General features: G+C 43.0%; 1 protein-coding gene across 7 annotated transcripts in view; it reads left to right on the top strand.

The window, feature by feature from the left end:
• The window catches only part of PDE4B (phosphodiesterase 4B), a 220,749-nt gene that overhangs the window by 113,271 nt on the left and 85,569 nt on the right, over positions 1–21,909 (top strand). The window contains exons 1-2 of one of the 7 annotated variants that reach the window (XM_054072470.1): positions 11,790–11,896; positions 12,233–12,295. The exons of 4 other annotated variants lie outside the window; for them this stretch is intronic. In XM_054072470.1, the coding sequence (XP_053928445.1) occupies positions 11,805–11,896; positions 12,233–12,295 (155 nt within the window). In that variant the 5' untranslated portion in view covers positions 11,790–11,804. Of the gene's footprint in view, positions 1–10,294; positions 11,310–11,733; positions 11,897–12,232; positions 12,296–21,909 lie in introns of those variants that run through there. 2 more of the 7 variants (XM_054072475.1, XM_054072473.1) reach the window with 2 other exon arrangements.

The raw sequence follows: 21,909 nt of genomic DNA, 5'->3' as shown, positions 1-21,909 counted from the left end.
CTCCAGTAATTGAGATAAGTGCATTTTCATTGTGTTCTATTGCTAATAAAATAGTTGTGATTTAACATTTTGCTGGCTCAAATTAGCTAGACCTTGGGCCTAATTACAGAGTTTTCTTTTGCTTAAGATTGTGTGTGATGAAGGTTGAAAGGGTTTGTTTCCAAGGAAACAAATGCACGGCACTTGCCTTGCATCAAACGTTTCGTGTAAGAAAATGCCATAGCCAGGCTCCTGGGAGAGAGAAATGTCGGGAGGTAACAGCGGCCCATGTGGAGTCTTTTTCTAAAAAGGCCTGGGTCATGGTTTTTTGAAACTGCGAGTTTATTTCTGAAATCACTGTTTGGGTGCGTGAAAAAAGCAGTGCAGTGTCAGCAGCCTAATTCTGGCATCTCAGACTTTCTCGTCCCAGCTCAGCGGGGTTTCTTTTGTGCAGGTGTTGTAGGCACTCTTGAAAGAATATGTGGTGCTGAGGAGCATCCTTTACAGTTAAAATAGCAGGTGTGTTATTTTATATTGCAGCTGTACTTCTACGTGTAGCTTTTATTTTCCATATTAGGTAAAGAAAGTCAACATATTTTTTGGTAGACATATTTTTGTCAGGTTTATGTACCCATTGGTACTGTCAGGTTTACAACACCTTTCGCAGATGTGCTGTGCTTTGGGCTGATGGGAGATGCTTTCCGATTTCTTGCCCTTTTGGTTTTGTCAGGGATATGGGAACAATAAAAAATTGTATGAAAATTGTAATAGAGGGTAAATTGGAAAGAGTCCAGATGCTGAGATCCGAAAGTTTTGTGTCTGTGCGTGGCTTTTTTCCCCGAAAAGTTGAAAACATTTAAGAAGCGTGTGCCTTCTCCCTGTTCCCGAGATAGTGATATTTAGAGGGTAGGGAACGTAAGTGATAAGGAATAATGGTTAAATATACACACTCACGATGCCGGGCTGCAGTGTGGACTATTCTGAGATGCATGAGTAAGTCTCTTGAAGGACTTAAACCTCTTCATGAAATCTGTTCTGGGAATTGTATTTTTCTGTGATATACGATAGGTCATCCAGAAAGCAGACAAGAGCAGTCCATAGAAAACAGCACTTGAGGACCATGGGAAAAGCTCTTCTAAGGGCAACTCTCTGCCAAGGCACTTTGTGTAGAACAAGCCATCAGGTAGATGGGTGCTGGAACACACACCGGCATCACCCAAGGCTGCCATGCCCTGAGAATTAGATGCTGCTAATAAGGGCTGAAAAGGGACCATTATCTAGACGAATACTTTTGGTACCCCTTCAGTGCATCTCTAAATGACGGATGGGTACACGTGCTCCAGTGAAGCTGATGCTGTCTTTGAAAGTGCTCTGCCTGGAACAAAAGTAGCTATTACCTAAAATTCTGTCTGGGTATACCTGTTCTCTAATTAGGTTCAACCCAGACAATAAACTTAGGGGGAAAAAAAAGTAATAATGACTTCAGCAAGTCCTTTCCCTCTATGTTTCTTTATGTCCATTTTTTTATGTTTTGCAAAGCTGATTTCCCACCAGGGAAGATGAAGGGGAAATGATTCCTGATGTATGTACCTTGAGAATAATGGTTCTGTGTATCTAGTCAGAAAAAAATATAATGGTTATTCACGTAAGGGACAGGATGTGTTGCTAAATAGGCAAGAAGAGCAGGTTTGCAAAACCACATCATTTTTATTCAGCCCCATTTCAGCTCATCTGTGTTGCTCCTGCACTGCATTTGCACTGTTGGTAGGGCGATCCCAATGGAAAGGGTTCAGATGGATGTTTAAATATCCATCTAGCTCATACATACAATAGTTTAAAGGCCACAGGATAGCCTAATTATTTGTAAAAGATGAGGATTGTATAAAACCAGTAGACATTGTGGCTGTGAGGCTGTTATCTCCTTGACATAGCTTCCAAGTATGTTTCTTCACGTCCCCTAACATTTTTGTTAAATTGTGGTTAATATTATGTCATTTTCGCCGTGCTTGGCCATTGAGGGATTTCAGTGGGGTTTCCTGTGCTCCCGGTGCTTGGGGTTTCGCAGTTTTACAGGAACAGAGACTGCAGTTCAGCCAATATAGAAAAGAAAAAAAAAAAAGAAAAATGTCCTGCACTCAACAAACCACCTCCGCTTCTTTCATGCCCCCAAATGAAAGAGTATTTAAAGCAGTGACCATCAGTGCCAGAAGCATGAGATGAGGCAGAAGTACCCAAAGCAGTTCTAAGTCACCCTGGAACCCACCCGCCTTGGACCTGGTTCAGAGCAAATGATTGCCATGTGGTGGATGTATTTCACAGTCTACCAGGCATTTAATGACAGCTAACTCTGGGAAATGTTCTCTTCTGGTATAATGATTGCAAATTCACTGTTTTCAAATTATTTAAATATTATTATTATGATTTTTCACAGTTTTACCATGCCAGAATCTTCTGGTTTGGATGAATTCATTCAGACATGCACATTATTCCACTGCTGGAAGTTATAGTGAGAGTAATTTCACTATGAAGAAATAACTATTGTCAATACAAGTTACTTCTTTGTTACAGAAATAAAATATATCATTGAGAAGGAAGTTTCAGTGTGCCAAGGAAATTATATATTACATAAATTCTTAATATTGATAACTTTTGCAATATTGTCTTAGCTTTATGAGTTTTTGGAAGGGGTCTGAGAGACTGAAGATTCCCTACTTTTCAGGGTTCAAGATATTACATTATTTTCTTTAGAGTGAAAATGAAGGACTGTAATATTTGTGGAAGGCAGATGAAGAGCTTTGTTCCTAGACTTGTAGGTAAGAGCATTCTCTATATCCTTCCCAAATCATAGAATCATAGCGTCTCTAGGTTGGAAAAGACCTTTGAGATCATCGAGTCCAACTGCACCTGTCCACTACTAAATCACAGCCATAAGCACTTCATCTGCCTGTCTTTTAAATACCCCCAGGGATGGTTACACTCAGTTTCTGCAGGGCACACCGTACTTGTGATCTCACTTTCTGTTGAATGTAAGGATGTGGCACCTGGAGATGGGTACAGTAGTGATGGGCTGTGCTAGGACCAGCCTGCTCTCAGGACCTGCTGGTGGCCATTTCATATCCAAACAAGTGCCAAGACTTGGAAGTCTCTCCTCATGAGATTCACATGGGATCACCATGGCGATAGCTGGCAGTGGGTGTAAAATACTTGCTTGCAAATGAGGAAGTGTGGAGAAAGCAATTAAGTTTTCCTGTCTGTTTTGGGACTTCTTCTCTGTCATGAAATCAGATGTAATAGAAAATATTTTAAAATATTTCCATGCAGATGGATTTGTAGTCAAAGGAAATTGAGAGCTTGATGGGAGTTAACATTGTGGGAGAGAGCAGAAAGGAGCAATCTGAGTGCCTGAGGAAACTGGTGCTTTGCCTCATCTCCTGTCAGGAAATAGCTCCTTAAGTACTGCACTCCAAAATTGTCATCTGCTTGTTTTAACACAAAATACCATCATGTAAAAATACCCCTTCTTCAGTCAAGGAGATATGAAAGCTAATGCTCTTGAAAACTACGGCTTAAAGGATGGAAGACAGGGGGAAAAAAAAAAGCGTTGAGGGTTATAAGTCATAATATTGTGACCCACGTTAAAGAGACAGTTATTTTTTTCATGTTTAAATCAGTGCTGTAGAGGAGGTCTAGGGAAGCCAGCAAAGCTCATTGCTGCTGAGTGCCTTCCCACCCGCCACCCGCCACCCTGTTCCTCCTCCTTTGTCATGTCTAGAAATCCAGTCCTTTTACCTAGGTACCTATGTTTGAGTCCAGCTTTAGGTGCTTCAGTCTGAAAAGAGCAGGGCCACGTCAGAGCCCTGGGCTGTGTTTATGGGGGTTTATTACTCATCCAGAAAATGTCCAGCCTGGTGTGGGGCTCAGATCTTCTTCTGGCCTACAGTAGGGAGTGGGAAGATGGAAGAGCGTGCCAGCATTGGGTGTTTGTTTGGCATCTGCTTTTCCAGATGGCTCCTCTGATGGAGGGAGGACCCACAGTCACAGCTTGGAAAGCTTGGGAAGCCTCACGATGCTTGATGCATTACCACCTAACTACTCTGAGATGCCTCATCTCTAATTATGAGTCTGCTTACAGGTGATACTATTCTGATATGCAAAGAATGACAGAACTTTTTCTCTGTTACTTCATTTAGTTTCATCCAGAAAGCAGCTGTCAGTGTTTCTTCCCTAACTGAGGTAGTACAGCAACTGCGTTTCCAAAGAAGTAGAGCACTGACAGCAAATAAATTTCATTGTAGGCATAAAACCTAAGGTCCTGGTGGTTTCCGTTTCCGTCAGATAAATGATGCTTGGTTTTGGTTTAGTCACTTTGTGGGAACTCACATCCCCTGCAGCATCTCTTCCACAAATTGGTTTGCGAGAGCTTTAGAGATTGGAAGTAGCCAAAATGGAACATAAAATTAAAGCTCCCTAAAGAAGCAATAGAATTGTAGATCAAAATATAATCCAGATGGAAATCCATTCAGTGGGCACACTTCTGTATACAGCACATTCCCTGCTTTGAGATTTTGGTGTGCTCGCACCAAATATGTGCATTCTAAAGATGTCATCATATATGCTGTTGACATAAAATAGATAAAAACTCTGCTACTAATTAATTGCAAGCTAAGTCAGTACTAAGACCCCTTGGAGATGGTTATGAAAAATGTAGTGCTTGGTATTCACAAACCAACAGCCGTTGTTGATTCATTATGTTGTTTTCTGTTGGAAACTTTTCAGAAATGTTCACTGGGAAGCTGCAGGGTGGATTGAGATTCTATTTTTTTCCTTTTTCTAGGTTTCTGTTTCCTGTAGAGGCTCTTTTTGACTCTTTCCCTCTTACCCATGCCAATCTGATGCATTGTCGGTGGCTCACCTGCAACTCCTCTGTGCTTTCTGTTTCCCATATAATCTTAAACCTGCCGGGGAAGATAAAGCAATGCGAGAGACCATTCTCTGGGATGAATTGGGAAGTGCTTGCTTCCACATGAAGTTATCCCAAACGCATGCAACAGTGTGACAGCAGCCGAGCACTTCTGACTCCTGGTATTGCTTTGATGAGAGCTGCTATTTGTTCCTTTCCCTGCCCGGTCCCACACAGCATGCTGCTGGCTGTAATGCCATGCTAGTCACTGAGCCACTTATCTCAGAGGCATCTCACACACTTTTACGTAAAAGTGCTGCTTTTCTGGGCTGTGGCATGATGTAAGAGCCAGGTCCTGTGTGTCGATGCACTCTGCAGCACAGTAGGGGATGCCTGGTGCATTGCTCTGCACCCACTGTGCTCTTCGCTCTCTGCGGTGGCCAGTGGCAGCGGTCAGAGAGGTTTGGGGGTTTCGTGGTGGCCAGTGGCAGCGGTCAGAGAGGTTTGGGGGTTTCGTGGTGGCCAGTGGCAGTGGTCAGAGAGGTTTGGGGGTTTCATGTAGGGAAAAGGCTGCACTCTGCTCTAAAGGCAAACACTGTCTCTTGGATTTAGCCCTTTGTGTGAGTAGTTTGCTTTGAAATGTCTCTTCTTTTGTGTTGCATTGCTTGCCTTGAATGTCACCTGTTTGAAAACAGAGTTTTATTTATGGGAAGAGGGGAAGGAAGGTGTATGAGAAAGGTGGAGGTGATGTGTCTGTCTGGAAAAGATGACTTGTCCTGGGGGGACTTTGTTTTCTGCATTTTGTGAAAAACAAACAAAAAAAGGAGAAAGACTACTTATCCTTGCATTTGCTATCAGTGTCAGGTTATATTGTAGAAATGCTTCAGAAACTGCAGTTTCCTGCTGCCTGACTTTTAGTGATACCAGTTTTGGAAAACATAAAGTGCTTTTGTCATCTCCCACCTGTATTTATGCAGCTCTGCAGACCAAGTTCAATGTGAGTGTAAGAAAACCTCAGGGAGGCTATCATTCATGTTCCACACCTCTTAAAACGCCCATCATGCAGGTGTAGGGACTGCACCAGCTGCAGAAAAGGGGAAACCAGCCCCGAGTTGAGTTGACAATTAAACAGTCATCTGCACTGGCAAGAGATTTCAGTCAGCCATTCCCTGATGAGTGCGTACCTGTAATTATGCTTGCTACTTTCTGCAGCCCAACACTCAGCTTATTTTAGGCTGGTGTTCCTGCAAGGTCTTCAGCATATGCATTTTGCAGAAAAGTGTGAGATTCAGATGGGGTTTTTGAGCTGGTAATTTCCTGGCACTTCAAATTACCTGCAGGCTTCAAGTCAGCTGACAGCAGGTATAGCTTATTACTTGGTGAATAGAATTCCAAGATTGAAGAAAAATAGATTACCTTAAAATTATGTTTTATAAGCTATGGGGATATGTTTTATGATTGCATTTCTTAAATAAGTATATTTTTCAGTAATACACAGAGAATGCTGGTATTTAATGTAAGAGTTGATAAGGTGATGTTCCTGCAGCCCTTGGGTCAGTGCTTGGGCGTAGGATTATTTTAGAGAAAAAAAGGAAATTAGAATTGCAAATCAATATTTCATCATTATGAATCAGGGTGGCCAGAAAGAAAGAATGAATGAAAAGCTTCTGCGTGGCTGAGCAGTTGCGTTGGTGCACAAGCAATCGCATCCTTTCCAAATCAATAGATAGCTTTGTACTCGGCAAAGCAGCTTCTGGCCGTGGCGTGTGGCAGAAAACCTGACGATATAAACATTTTCTAAAGGGTCAATACCGCGTTGCAAAACAGTTAATAAAATACCAGGGGGCAGCACTGGTGAAGTTTGTTCTGAGGGGGTTTCATGCTTTTTGGTTATAAGCTAGGATGTCTGCATGCTATCCTGATTATTCTGTAATTAACAACTAGGAGGAAGACAAAATATTCCTCTAAAACCCTGATAGACTGTTACATTTGTATAGGGTCTTTAATCTGGAAATTAAATGTCCATATTTTTTTAATGTTCTGTACTTCTGGTTTGTCTCAAGATATCCAAAATATCAGCTGATTTTTTTTCAGACTGTTGTGTCTGTGCCTTTCGAGGACAGAGAACATTCCTGAGCCTCTGCAGCAACCTGCTGTTGATTGAGGGAATAAAGGTAACGAAGTGCTGAAGAGCCTGGAGTGTTTCAAGCCAGCACAATAACAGGCCAGCTGCGCAATAGCTGCCTTATGTAACTTTGCTGAAAGATGTGGAAAAATGTTACGTGCTGGGTTTCTAGAAAATGATTTTGAAGAGTCTGTGCAATTTTTTTCACAAAATATTTGATGTGTCCCTGATGGAGCATCAGTATAGGGGCTGCCAGGACTAGGACTCATTGCTGGTAGGGCTTGCAAAGCCATTTTATCGTGTAAATAATAAACATGTTAAATATGTAGATGTGACACCAAATGGATAAAGATAAAAATGAATAATTTTATTTGTTTTTTTAAGCGTGTAGGAGAGGAGGCAGGGCACTCAATGGTGCTTAGACCCAGAAGTGAGAGAGAAGTGGGTTCTGATCATAGCCCTGAGAGTTATATTCAGTTATGTCATGTTGATACTGCAATTGCTAGTCTTTCATTTGGGCCTTTAGTGGAGGATAATTATTCAACTGTCTGAGAAGCTATCAGAGAAAAAAACAGGAGAAAGACTTATTATCCTTCCCACCCAGCCACCATTTGATTACTGCCATGTTCCCTGCAATTATCCACATCAAGTTCAGGATGCTCAATGAAGGAAAAGGTTGGAAACGTGAAGGGAGATACCATAAAAACAGAAGCAGGGAGAGAATGCAGAGTCTCAGAGTGGTAGGACAAAAAGGAAACAATAGCACACAAAAATGTCTGTTATCAGGTTAGTAGTGAATTCATTTTGTCTTGTTTCACCAAGAAGAATGAGAATAATGTTGAAGGCCAACGTGGCAGACTTCCTATCCCAGAAGAACATGCTGCTGTTTTTTCCTAGGCATGGGAGGTGGAGGGTAGAGCCTTTTTAAATCTGTTAATATTTTAATGTACCAGCCTGAGAGCTGGGGAAAAGTTAAAAGGGCAGAGTCACATGGGGCAAGAGGAGGACATTAAAAAGGAGTATCTTTGAGTCACATGACATCTTTAGAGTTTCAACTTGTTGAATGCAGATGGGATGAGAAGCCAGTGGAGTGATGGGTGGGAGATTTTTGGGGGTAACATTGATTTGTTGCTCCTCAACCCACAGTGTTGGTGTGTGCCCATCAGGAATGACCTAGAAGGTTGAGTTAAGCTCAGTATGTGATCTGAATTTCTCATATTTGGTAGCAAAATTAATTTCAGCCTGCCCCACAAATGGAGTCAGTTAACTGAACACATACACAATGTTTTTTGGATACGAAAGCCATGTGAAGTGTATGAGTGGGCTTATGATGCTGGGGTTTGCTAGTCTGGCTGCAAGTACCAAGTAGGTATAGAAGCAGCCTGTGATTCTGGGCTTTACTTCATGGAGGAAATGCAGGGCACACCAGAGATGTAATCTAGAAATTCTCACATCATTAAGAAATGCCTGAAATATCTTCTGAGCCAAGTTTTGAACTATGTCCAAACCAATGTGGATTTCCAGCATAATAAATACCACTTTTGAAACTGTAAATACAATTTTTAAAGCCAGTAACAGCAGAATTGATGTCTCTGCTGGCTGTGTGTAAGAATGGCCATTTGTACAACTACCTATTGTACTGGTAGTGCAGTCTGCAGGCTGAGATTGAAAGAGTGCATGTATCTGTGTGTCTGTATTTACCGCCATCCATATATGTTTGTGGGCTTTTTCATATAGAAAATGCATGTCTGTGGTCTACGCAGATATGAAAGCAAAATTATTCACTGCTGCATAAGAAACTGTCTTCTTTCAAAACAGATTGGCAGAAGTAGTACAAACTGTTTGCTTATTGATTATCCATACCCCAGGGAGATCTTAAAACAGCCCTCCAATACTTAAAGGGGGGCTACAGGAAAGATGGAGAGAGGCTCTTTATCAGGGAGTGCAGTGATAGGATAAGGGGTAGTGGTTTTAAGGGGAGATTTAGATTAGACATTACGAAGAAATTTGTAACTGTGAGGGTGGTGAGGTACAGGTTGTCAGAAAAGTGGTGGATGCCCCATCCCTGGAGGTGTTGAAGGCCAGGTTGGACAGGGTTTTGAGCAACCTGACCCAGTGGAAAATGTCCCTGCCCATGGCAGGGGGGTTGGAACTGGATGATCTTCCAGCCCAAGACACCATTCTGTGATTCTGTGATCTTTACAGTCACACTTTTTATTATACTTTTAATTTGTACCTATGTTTTTATAGAATTTTTTTAATGTCAGTAGAACAAAATAAGGTTTAATGTTCCACCCAACATTTACAGAAAAGAAGCACATCATTCCTTCAGCCTAGATTTTTTATTAGCTTTGACCATGTCAGTCCAAACTGTTGAGTTGTGTCATAGTATGTAATGTGATTTCCCAGCTCACCTTTCCTGTCTATTTTGAAATTGAATTTGAATTCCTAATTAATAAAACAGTTGCTCATTCACCTTTCCAGTTTGAACTTACAATGCCTGGGCAGGGTGGTGGGGCACGTTGCAGGTCTAGGTGTAGGGGTGAGACTGCTCGAGCCGTGGCGTGCGATCCTCAGCGCAGTGCCCTGGGCCACTGGGCTCCCACGCTGTCCTCTCTTCCTGCTTTGAGTACCCTCCTCTGCGTAGGTAGGGAACATTTTGCATCATTTACGACTCTGATGAAATGTAAAGCCCATTTATACATCACTTGTAGGTAGCCCGTTAATGCTTGTTTGCTTATGCATCTGATTTCAGCTGATGATAAAAACCCTTCCTTTTGGTTGTTGAAGTGAAATGTCTTGAGAAGTCACTGGGAGGAAAAAAATACAGTAAATGGAAAATTTGCTTGCAGGTACTGTGCATTTCTTGTCATTGAACTTCGTGTTTCCCAAGCTGAAAGAAGCACAGTGTGCACTCCAGCCTCATCTGTGCAGCCTCCTTTCTTGTCCGTGTGTTAGACTGGATGGAGGTGCTGCCTGGGCAGGAACGCCTGGGCAGAGATGCCTGGGCAGGGACACCTGGGCAGATACCCTTTCGTCATTTGCAAACCATCCCATCGTAGCTGCTGGAAGTACTTTAAATTCTTCTTTATTTAACCAGCCCTCCCTTTGTCCCTAGATTTCCTCCCTGGCTCTCCGGCCCCAGCACCGACGCCAGCAGAGGTGCAGCCTCAGGGGGGTTGCAGCCAAGCCCCAAGCTGCGCTGCTGTGGAACGCTCTTAGTTTGGGAGCTGCTTCCTGCGCAGCTCCTGTCTTCCCACCACCCACCCCTGACGTCTTGATGCACCAGGGAGCTGTGCTGGGTTTGATGTTTAGCGGCGGGATTTAGATGTAAATCTTGTAAAATTCCATTTTATGCAGAGACACGCAAATCTGCTCTTGCTCAAAGGCTCTGGGGGAAGTTGCAGCTGTGGCCGTACCTGCTGGGAGGATTTTCTTGGAGGCAGAGCAGCTCTCCGGCCAGGCAGAGGGAGGGCTGGAGAGACAGCCAGGAACCTGTTCAGAAACACAGCCTCGTCCCTGAGTGCCGGGCATAACACGGAGCTCACTCAGGGTGGTGATAACTCCTTGCAGAGAGCTCAAAACCCTCCGAAAGCTTTGCTCTTTCTTCTAGTTCGGTGGGATGGATAAACCAGGCCTTTTGCCTTACAGGTGTGCTCCCTCCTGTCCATAACCCCTAACCTGGAAGGGCCCTGGATCCCCCTGTAGCTGCCTGCACCTGGGTCACCCCACATCCACGGTGCAGAGTGGGTTACGCAGGAGGGACCTGCGAGCAGAGTTTCTGCAGTGTCAGAAAACTTTGATTCATCTGCAGAAGCAGTGAATGAACGAGGAATATGACCTGGAGAGGATAAACAGGAAAATGGGGATGTATCTCCAGTTTGGAAAAGGCTTGCTTTTTCCCCCACCCCTGTCTCAGGATCACTGGAAGGGATTATACAAATGAGAGCAGGAAACTGCAGTCTGGGCTTTGCCAGAAATAGATTGTTTTTTTTTCTTCTGATACAAATGAAGAAATATGGGAGTCTGTAGAGGCTGTTCCACATGCACCCTCACATTTTGATTGCCAAGTCATTTGCATTCGTCTATAAAGTGACATCCACCCTGCAATGGGAGTTGACATGTAATCACAAAGAATAAAAACTCCTGGAAACATCTCCGTGCCACTGATACAACTTCAGAAAGACAGAGGTTTGGAATAAGCAGAAAATGTGCTGAATATTTTTGTGCAAGTAGAAGAGAAATATCATCTTGGAAGATGTTAAATGTTAATTTTGTACCTAATCGTCGTCATTCATGGATTTGGTAAGTATTACTTGGTTTTGTCTGGATCAGAGCAGTTCTGGTGGGCAAAAGAGTTTGTGAGTGTGTGATTTTTATGTTCACAAAAAGCAGCTGCTAGAAGGAAGCATTGATAAGGATATGCATGTTCCTCCAGCTGTAAAATTGTCAGGGTGCGTGCTGAATATTTTCTTCTATCTTCCCTGATCAGGTTTTGATCTCACAATGCATCCTCACGACACCTAGTAATGGGGGGGTGAAAAAGGGTGGGAAATTTTTGTATTGCACTTAATTATTTTGTTTTAAGATGTGTGTGAACATAAATTTTCATTTTAAAAGAAGTAATGAGTCACTAAACATCTTTTCAATTGGGTGATTTCATGGTGTTAGCCCTGCACCTTCTCAAGTCTGTTGTCAACTGCTGTGGTATTTTAATAATTAGATGGAGCTGCTACTGCTGCCTCTGCTCTAATCTGGCCGTGTTAGGGCCAAGGGAGATGTGAAGGAAACTTCAGAGGCATGGCCCACAGCGGGTGCCACAGGTTGTTTTTGACAGACTGCACTGAAACAGGATTCCTTTGTGTGGGTAAAGGTCTGCTGTTGGAGTTCAGGTATGAAGTCATTGGATAGTGTGATGTACATGTTATTATCGTTGCAGATATTCTATGTAGTCTATGCAGTATCTTGTAAGAATATAAAACATAAATGGAATTTGATATCCTAGATATTCAAATACTGTATTCTGTAATCTTACCCGTGTACATATATATTCTGGTCTTACATAGAATTTATTCTGTGTAATCTTATTATTGCTTATAATCATTTAACGTTGGCTCCCTCTGCATTAGGCTCAGAGATGAACCTGTTTGTGTATATTAATGAAAATATTGAGGAGCTAAGTCTTTAAACAGTGCTGTAAAGATACATAGTTTGCTTTCCTTCTCTAGAGCACAGAGTCTGCTTATTAAGAAGAGCCGCATGTGGTGTTCAAGGGACAGGAGAATGGGAAGGTAAATATTTAGAGAAGAGGAAAAACGCATTATTATATTATTAGGAGACCTCTGGTTAAAGCAGTTGTTAAGAAAGGAAGAAACAGGGGGCCCCTAGAAACAAGGAGGCAGCAAGAAGGGGAAGGAAGGAGGGTCCCACCGGTTGCTTGAGTTCTCCGCGTGAGATGCTGTGTGATCCTGTGTGATCTTGCTTCCCAAGGACCGGTTCACATCCATGTGAGGTTTTCTTAATTAAAAACCCAACGGTATCTGTCATTACATTGCATAAAGATTAGGGCTGTGTCTTCTGTGATCAGTGAGGCGTTGATGAATTGGTTGATAGCTAAGATGGGAAAGATTGGTCTTTCTCTGCTGCACTGTGGGTTGGGATGGACAGTGATGTTGGTCTCCCTTCTGCTGGCGGCAGCGCTAGCCTGGAGGAGCTGTGCCCGCACACCCTCTGCCCTTCAGCGGGACAGAGCTGGTGACACATATCACCTCAACCCTTCACACGGCTGCTGTGTTCTTGGGATGGTAAGAGGTGTTGGCAGCAGGAGTGCCTACCCAGCCAAAGAGGTCCGGCACGTGTTGCTTGGGTGGGTGGGCTGGTGGCTGTGCCTCCTCTCCCATCTTCCTGTCCTTACCATGCTTGCTCTGTTTGATTCCTGCCTTCACTCCCAAACAGATGTAATGCTTGCAGAGAAATGGGGGCCATGTAATCAAGGTGTCAGATGTACAATTGCTGTGCAACGCATCACACAGTCTCATAGTTTCCGACGAACACGTTACCAGCATTCGTCATCTTTGTACCAAAATACTTCAGCTTTCCTTTCTCCATACATGCCCATTCATCTGCAGTGGTTGAGGAGAGCTCAGATGTGATATCCAGGTATGCGTGTTGAAGATCCTAGCAGGGTCTCGCTAAGTAGTGGCCATAGAGCATCAGAATCTGCTCATTGCCCCTGCAAAAATGTTTTTCTGTGCGAATGAGCTTCGAAGGCAGCCAGCCATGGGGGATGCGGTCTGGCACCAGCAGATCAGGCGGGGTGAGCTCAGGAAGGAAGCTGTGCCCTTGCTGCCAGTGCTCAGCAATGTGCCAGATATGAAGGACAGAGATAGTGAGGAATCATGTGGCTGTACCTGATGCAGGGGCAGGTGTTGCTGTGCGTTAGCAGAGCCCATATCAGGCCTATCATGGAATGATTACCATGGCTTCCCCTTAATGTTTTGGCAGCAGGAGTTGTTGGCTGGAATTAGCAAGTTCCTCTTGAGGAGAAACCCTAGTAGTTTAAGATAGAGGATCAGAAAGAATGAGATGGGAAGCGTTAATCAATTTGCCACAATTACAAATGCCAAGAAGAGGAGAGACCGCGTGTGTTAGATATGGGCAATGCGAAAGCCTGGGCAGACCAGAGGGTGTCACAGAAGTGCACATTTCATTGGGAGAAAGGAGAAATAGGTTTCTGTAGTTGCAAGAGCAACAGAAGTAATTTTAGCTCTAGGAAGTGTTGAATTGAAACAAATACTCAACAGCACCTTAAGAGGGAGGGTTGTCAGAGATGGGTCCTGGAGAAAAGTGAGGCCATCTGTTTCAGGTCTGTATACTGTGCTGCTCAAAGGAAGCTGCCAGTGTATTGATTTACAAAGGAGTGGATAGGCGTTATGCCACAAAAATTCGCTTAACCAGTGCACAGGTGGAAGTAAAGCATATTCTTCACCCCATACTTGTCTAGTCTAGTTACAGTCTCAGGCTGAGTCTTGCTAATCACAACCTTTGTAACCTGGTTGCTTGTTCAGAGCCTGCATCAGGGATGAGATTTGTTAATTACTGTTAGCCATTTGCACTGTTTCTCCAGGCATTTTGGTCCTCTTCAATACATTTTTGATCCTCTTCTGAATACCCATCATGCATAAGCAAACTCTTTAACTGAACTATAAAAAAAATATGTTGTAGACTTTGATGGAAGCGTAAGTAATCTGGACTATCAAAAATGTATTAATTAAATGAAAAAGTGACCGTTCCCTGCCAGGTGCAAGTGAACAAACAACTGCCCCAGTTTGCAAAGGGGTTGTTAAAACCAGCCACTAATGATACGTTTCAGAGAAACTGTTTAAACAATGCAGCCTGGGATGGCCCTTAGGTTCAGAGCACTGGATTCTCTACCAGGATCAAGAGAGTGGCTAGAGGCTCCTGTCACCATGTCGATGATGTGGGCTATTGGTTGCTGCTACTTTCAGGGGGAGAGGGGATGGCTTTCTGCTGTGTTGAGGGATCCTCTGGCTGGGCTGGGACTTTGAAAGCTGTGCTGGGGAAATGAAAAAAAGTTGTATGTGGTTGGGAGTGCACCAGCGTATCCATTCTTGTAAATGCATGGTGGAGAAACAAGAAACTTGGATCTGTCCCCTGTGCAAGTGATGCAGAGACTAAACAGCAGCTGCATTGAGTCAGTGGGGAGTGGTGGCACGAAACCCCACATGTTTTTTGGGTTTCTGTTGTCTCTGCTTTGGGGTGGTAACACAGGGATTCCCTGGAGGTGTTCCACAACCTGCAGATGACTGCAGTCGGAGTTCCAAGGGCTCTTGGATATCTTTGTATTGGTACTGAAATAGAAACATATTTATCATAGGGGTAATAATCACAGGATGCATACTAGCCATCCTGGTGTTCACTCTTCTAACTCACTTGATTCAGGCTGAGATATTGGCATATGTTTCTGCTAGATATGAGGCTGGAAGTATTTTTTGTAATGCAGTACAATATATACTGATTCTGATTTTTAAATTGATTTTTGAAATACCTAACTTTTCCTCAGAGAAGAAGAGATCAGTGTGGTCTGGGAATCAACACTCTCCCATGTCATAGGTAAAAGTCTGTTCTACCTTCAAGCTGTTGTGAGGCTTACCTGTAACTTTAGACATATTTAAAGCATTTTGATTGCCTTTGTGTGTTAATTTTGTAGCCTTCTATAAATAGAATCTTCAATGAAGACATTATTTATATGCAGAGGGTAGGTTTGAGAGACATAACTCAGAAATCTGTAGGCACAATCTAGAAAGAGAAAGCCAAATATTTCTCTTGTGCTCACAAATGGCTGTAGGAAGCACAAAGAATACACTGTTGAAACATGTGTGCAGCAAAGACAATGCCTGGCTGGAATGAGATTTTTAACAATAAAATAATGGGGCTTTAATTGGGTCTGAGTAATGCAGGATTTGCTTTCACTGTTTGAAAAGCTGGTTACGCAGTGATTCTGGTGAAGGAATGGGGCTTGGTATTTAGTGACCTTTCCCTTCTCTTCATGCTGTGTCTTTTCAAGTTGTTTCTGGCTATATTTTCACGCTGGTCTTGCAAGGCAGAAGATAAGAGTTAAAGCATTGTGGCTGCTCTTGACATATTTACATTATCGTATTTACATTAATGATCTTAACTTCCAGTGAAATAATCTATGGTTAGACAAGTTAATGTATATCTATATCTGTCATGCATGCTAAGTTTTTTTTGAGTTTTTTCCTCCTTCTCCTCGTCGACTTGCCTAAGACGCAGAAGTCGCAGTCCTTACTTGATGTGAACACCCCATGCTTTGTTGGCCCCATCAGCTGAGAGGGGTGAGCCTGGGTGGAGTTGCTGCCCTGGTAGCTCAGTGGATGCTGCTCCCTAGCCTGGCTTTGATGGGTCTCCCTTTGGGTTAGATGGCATCCAGGGATGTCTGGGAAGCCACACACCAACTTTCTCATATGAGTCCAGGTTCTCCTTGAATGCTTTTAGAAAGGAAGACAGTGGTCATCTCCCTCCATTTGGAGCTCCACTGGCTTGCAAAGGTCTGCTAGTTAGCTTCCCTGCATTTCGACTCTACGCATGCTTCTGCGTCTCTGATTTTTATACTCCCCTTCTCACCAGTGCGTATAAGCTTGAGAAATTATTTTTAATAGTGCCGCAGAGAGTGAAGATAATTTTATTTCTTCCTACATGATTGCCGCCACTTCCGTGCTATGGCGGTTATGTCCTGTGACCTCATCCTGGCCACCACCATGTTCCCATCACTGATACCCATTTCTCCCAGCATCTCCCCAGTGTGTACTCTGCAGTGGCTTAGGAGATGCTGCCTGACTTTTCAGAGCTGTTCTGTGCAGAGTTGTCATGTCCTGTACCATGCTCATGCAGCCGGATTTATATCTCAGATAAGAAGGGCTGGATGAACTGGGACAATTCCTTGATAAACCAAAGGTGGTGTGAAATGAACGCATGGGGCTTCCCAGCATACAGCAGTAATGCCTTAGATCAAATGATATCATGGATTGATTCCTTATTGCACTTGTTTTCATGTTTAACAGTTAGATTGATGGAATTAACACATTTTCATATACATTCCTTAAAAAAAGCTAAAAGAGATAAACTATTAAAGGCTTGCGGTCATTTTATTTTCTAGAATTTATAGTGAGAGCTACATCGAAAAGCAACAGAACTATACAAATAACCAGGGAAGGAGGGGGGATATATCCTGTAAAATGATTATTAAATCCCTTTACAAGGCAAGCAACAATTTTGTTTCTTTGCAATTTAATTTTTTTTTCAAAAACAATTAAACTTCCAGAATATAGTGAAGAGCTTTAGTGCTTTAATCCGTTTGCCATCTGCAGTTTTTAATACCATTTTCATTGTTAATTGTACTGAACAAAAAAAAAAAATACTCCCCGAGTAATAGGGAGCGTTTGCCATTGAAAGGCTGAAGCAGCGCTGCTGTGGTGCCATGCCCGGAGTGCATGATTGATCATCGCAGACCCGGGCAGGCTGGGAGCGGTGCCGCTGCCTCGCACAGCTCTGATTTCTCTGGCCCATTGACGTCATTGGGTGGTTTCAAAGCAGTAAACTTGCACATCAGTGAAATAATGAAAAACCAGAAAGGCTAGTTCCTGCTGCAGCAGTCGGCAGCAGATTGAGCTGCTGGGTTTTTTTCTGAGCATCAGGAATCCTTGTCTTTTTAAAAGTATTTTTTTAACACCTGTTTGTACCTAAATGTGGGAAAGTGCTTTTAAGAAAGCAGCAGCAGCATTGCAAAGTGATTCTAAAGATGCAGACAGGGGCTCTGTGATAAAAGAGTCACATTTCTGAGAAGTCTTTGCCTGCCACATCCTCAGGCAAGCACCGGACATGGGTTGTGTGATCAGGGATGTGTGAGCTGTCATACCAGAACAATATTGATTTTCAGGGGTGCATCAGTGGCAGCTGATTCACAAGAATAAAAATGAGGTTTTTCTCTTGGAAAACCTTTCCTCTTTTGTTCTATTTTCACACTTTTTATCTAATTAGTATTTAAATAAATAAAAATGAAATTATAATGAGGATCGAGGTTCATCTGTGATAAATTGAACAAAGGCTATAAAAATGCTGAGACAGGGGAAGGCTAGGTGGCCAGGGAGGCTGCAGGAGAAGACCTGGTGCTGCTTACCTGCTACATGCAGCCTGGTCTGCCCAAAACTCTTTATTGTGAGTAGTGCCATCATGCAGCATTAGTGATTTTGCCAAGTGTCTGCACGAGCCAGCTATAGTTCTGTGAGATTCATCATGCTACAGCTATGTCAGGTAGATCAGCTGAAATGGAGCAGAGCTCATTATAACATCGCCATGCTGGGAAGTACCAGCACCTCTGCTCAGATGGATGCTCTCTGTTCTTCTGAAAGTAATTGAATGGCTTTTTTACTGTAGTTCAGACATTTTAGAACATAATTTTACAACACTTATTAAAAAAAAACCCACGTCATCAGCGTGGTTATGGTGTGTGGAATGGTATCTTTTTGTGTTCTGCATTATAAGCTTGTTCTGGTTTTGGCTTGGACAGAGTTAATTTTCTTCCTAGTGGCTGGTGTAGTGCTGTGTTTGGGAATTGAGATTAAATTAATGTTGATAGCACACTGATGTTTTTAGTTGTTGCTAAGCCATCATGGACTTTTCAGCTTCTTATGCTGGGCAGAGAAGGCTAGGAGTGGACACAGCCAGGAGAGCTGACCCAGACTGACCAAAGGGAAATTCTGCGCTGTACAGTGTCATGCTCGGTATATAAACTGGGAAGTTGGCTGGGGGGCTGCGAGTACTGCTCAGGGACGGGTTGGGGATCGGTCAGCAGGTGATGAGCAGTTACATTGTGCATCAGTTGTTTTGTGTATTATTATTATTATCATCATCATCACTCCCTCCTGCTGTCCTATTAAACTATCTTTATCTCAACCCACGAGCCCTGCTTCTTTTCATTCTCCTCCTCATCCCTCTGTGGGAAAGGGGAATTGAGCGAGTGGTTGCGTGAGGCTGCTGCTGGCTGGGGTTAAACCCCAACGAAGCTTCAGGATCTTTCTTTTGTGTATGATTGCCCTCAAAATTACAAAGGAACATTGGCTTCCTGTGGGCCGGAGGGTGAGCAGTGCATAGTTTGAGACAGCACTCCTCTTGTGGCAGCTGGACATTGATATAAATCTGCCATAATCCAGAGTTGCCCACAACAGAACCAGTGGAAGCAGGAGTTGGATAATGATTACAGGTTTGGTTTTGCAGTATGGGGAGAAAGATTTTTAATCGCACCTTATTTCCTTAAAAAGCCCTTGTGAGGATTCTCATCTAGATGAGGAACAAATACCGTGGTTATTAATAATGAATATGTTACTCAGTGCTGACCAGGATGTAAGTAATGACAAGACTGCATATGGGAAAATACTTTTAGTTCTCAGGGTTCCATTTAGGCTGAGCTTTGGGCCCGGGGAGTGGAAGGCAGTGCCCATCACCCATCTGTCCTGCTCTAGGCATCATATTGGTAAGGATGCTCCTGTGCAGAGTGTGCCTGGCTTTATTCTGTGCAGAAGCAGCTTAGGCAGAAGTAAAGTGAGGGGAATGTTGTGTGGTCCTGGGAATAGCTTTTTCATTTTTCCTCTTGGCAAAGGAGATAAATTGTAGGGACTGATTCATTGGTAATGTGGAGCTATTTTCGGGAGGGCAGAACTGAAAATCATAAGCTGTGGGAGCGTGTGTTTTTAAAAAAAAATAAAAATCAGTTAAATTCTAGAATTCTTCGTATGTATCAAAACCCAGGTGAGTAGGAACCCAAAATTTCACTCGTTCCTTCTGCAGAATCCAGATATCAGACTCATTTTTCATTGTGTTGCTCGTTGTTACAGCTAACTGCCCACAGATTGCCTTGCGCGCCAGTAAGTTTGTAGCTAAAAGAAAGCTTTATCCCAGTTATTAACCTCTGTGAAAGAGGTTTATGAAGGAAATCCTGATAAAGCTTTAGAAACAAGAATCTGCATTCCTAAGCCTACTAAGATACAAGAGTGGAAAAAGCCCCAGAACTTCTTAAAAACGCTGAGGCCCATTTTTGCATTCCCTGGTGCCCGTGCGGCACTGTGCCATGGCACAGGAGGGGTTGCCTGCATGCTCAGCATCTCTGCAGCAGCAGCCCTGCAGCGAGAACCCAAAGCAACCTGCGTCAAGGTCAAGCCCACGCCCACGCCATGTGCATGTGCCCTAAATAGTCCTTAGTTATATTGTCACCTGTTTTAATAGTTTCTCACCTTGTTTGCTCTTCAATGCCAGGTCTGCCTGCCCAGCAGAGGGCTGCGTGCTGCAGGCAGTGAGTAGGCAGGAGATACCTAGTTTCTCACCAGGGGCTCCTGTGCCTGTCACCTTCAAGACTGCTTAACAACCAGTGTTAAAAAGGCCCCAATTAGTGCATGTGTGCTAAGATTTGCTTTCAAAAGACCGTCGGTGAGTCAACTGTGAGTGTCTTGGGGAAGGGCTGATCCCTGACTAACGCTCTTGCCAAGTTTAAAATTAAACCTTTAAAGCAATAGCCTGAAACAGAAAAGAGGGGGGAAAAAAAATCAAAAGTGGCAACCTCCAGCCAGCTTCTGACAGACCATTTGTTATTGCGGGCAGAACATGTTTTCCGTAATTTTATTCTTGAAAACAGTTCAATAGTTTTAGCAGGAACTTTTCAGGCACATTTCATCTTGAGCAGGTCAGGCTTGGCCAGGCTGCGGCATCTCACCGAGCGTGGCTTTTTGCAGTGGGAAGCTTTAAGCAATTTTTACTGTATGTCTCCCTCTGAGGTGTTTATACCTACTGTGTCTAAGTGTTCACTCCAAATAAAGTTTAACAATTCATGTAAGCCGTAACAACAGAAAAGTTAAACCAGTTGATTCTATCCTGGCTAACACAATTCTGAAACTTTATAGAAACTCTCATGAATCCTCTTTTATGGTGGCAGACTTCCCATATTTCCTTTTTCTTTCTGTTTATGTGTTTGCCTGGACTATATATCAGCATGGAACTTGTGTTTGAATACAAGCATCAGATGTGGACTTTGGTATTAAGAAGATTCCCTTCAGCCTTCCCATTTGCTTTCCAGAGATGCTGGGCCACTTGCAGTATCTGCGCCTGGGAATGGGGGCCCCCTCTGTTCAATGTTACATGCTGTGACCCCGTATTTGCTATTAAATGTGAAAGAATGATCATGCTAAAGTTCTCTCTAGGAACTAGTCTCTGATTGCTAGAGGACAAGTGAACCTGCTGTGTATTAGTATGTTTTCTTAGATGAAGGCAATAGGTGTGGTGAAATAACTGTGAATTGAATCCATCCAAATGACCTGAGTCCATTATAAAATATTTTTAGAAGCCATTGATAAAATATTATAGGTCAACAATGTAAACTAACAGAATAAATGTGTTGTTTGATGGTTTAAGTAATACAGTTTTGGGGTAGGAGCAGAGAAAAAGCGGAAGACTGGAAAAAGCAAATGTACTATGTGTTTGTAAAAATGAAAGGGTCATAGTCTCAACAGCTCCTTCCACGGGATTAAAATCTGTCATCATTAAATGCCTATTAAAAGTTTGCTACATGTAAAGTAGTATATATTGTATTGCCTACCCTGGCTCAGAATTCTGCTCTTTTGATTTCAATGGTTTGGCCCACTGTCAAAAGCACAAGCATGAGCAATGCGCAGCATATGTGATTGGTGGGTTTGTTTATAGAGGTAAAAGAATTAGGAGAGGAGCTGAATTTGATAGACAGTATATATTTGGCTTTTAGCAGAGCATGAAATACAACTTTGAGTATTCAAGCTGACTCTTAAGATGGGGAGAGCTATAATATGGCCAGAAAACTGGCTTATTAGCTAAAGATGTGAGTGGGTGTCCAAAGATTATCAGTAAGGTCCTGCAGGGAGAGGCTGCTCTAGGGAGCTTGTTATTATCTAGCCTGGAGGGATTAATATCTGCAGAGAAATGTGCAAAACTTTTGTTATCTAAAGGCTGAAAAAGTGAAAAAATAAATACTTGGTTTGCTGTATACTAGTCAAAGAGAAGGGGAAAGGAGAGGGGACTGAGAAGGGTGCACAGCAGCATGGTGGTGCTCCGGAAAGAATGTCTGGAAAGGTGAAATGAGGATGAACTGAAAGATGCTGAGAATAACATGAGAAATAAGCTGGTAGTCACCATGCAGTCTGGAAAAGACAGTTTGGTGTAGCAGGCTTGGTATCTAGGGCAGCAGCTGACGTATTTCCAAGGAAGTCACAGCAGTTATTAGGAGTTCAGGGTTTAAAGCAGAAAATGAGGCGGATTCAGCACTACACAGCAGTGGAGTGGGCTGTGG

Source organism: Cuculus canorus, chromosome 8 (genome assembly GCF_017976375.1).
Source record: "Cuculus canorus isolate bCucCan1 chromosome 8, bCucCan1.pri, whole genome shotgun sequence".
NCBI lineage: Eukaryota > Metazoa > Chordata > Aves > Cuculiformes > Cuculidae > Cuculus > Cuculus canorus.
Note: the sequence above shows the minus strand (reverse complement) of the source record. Positions and strands in the feature narration are given on the sequence as shown.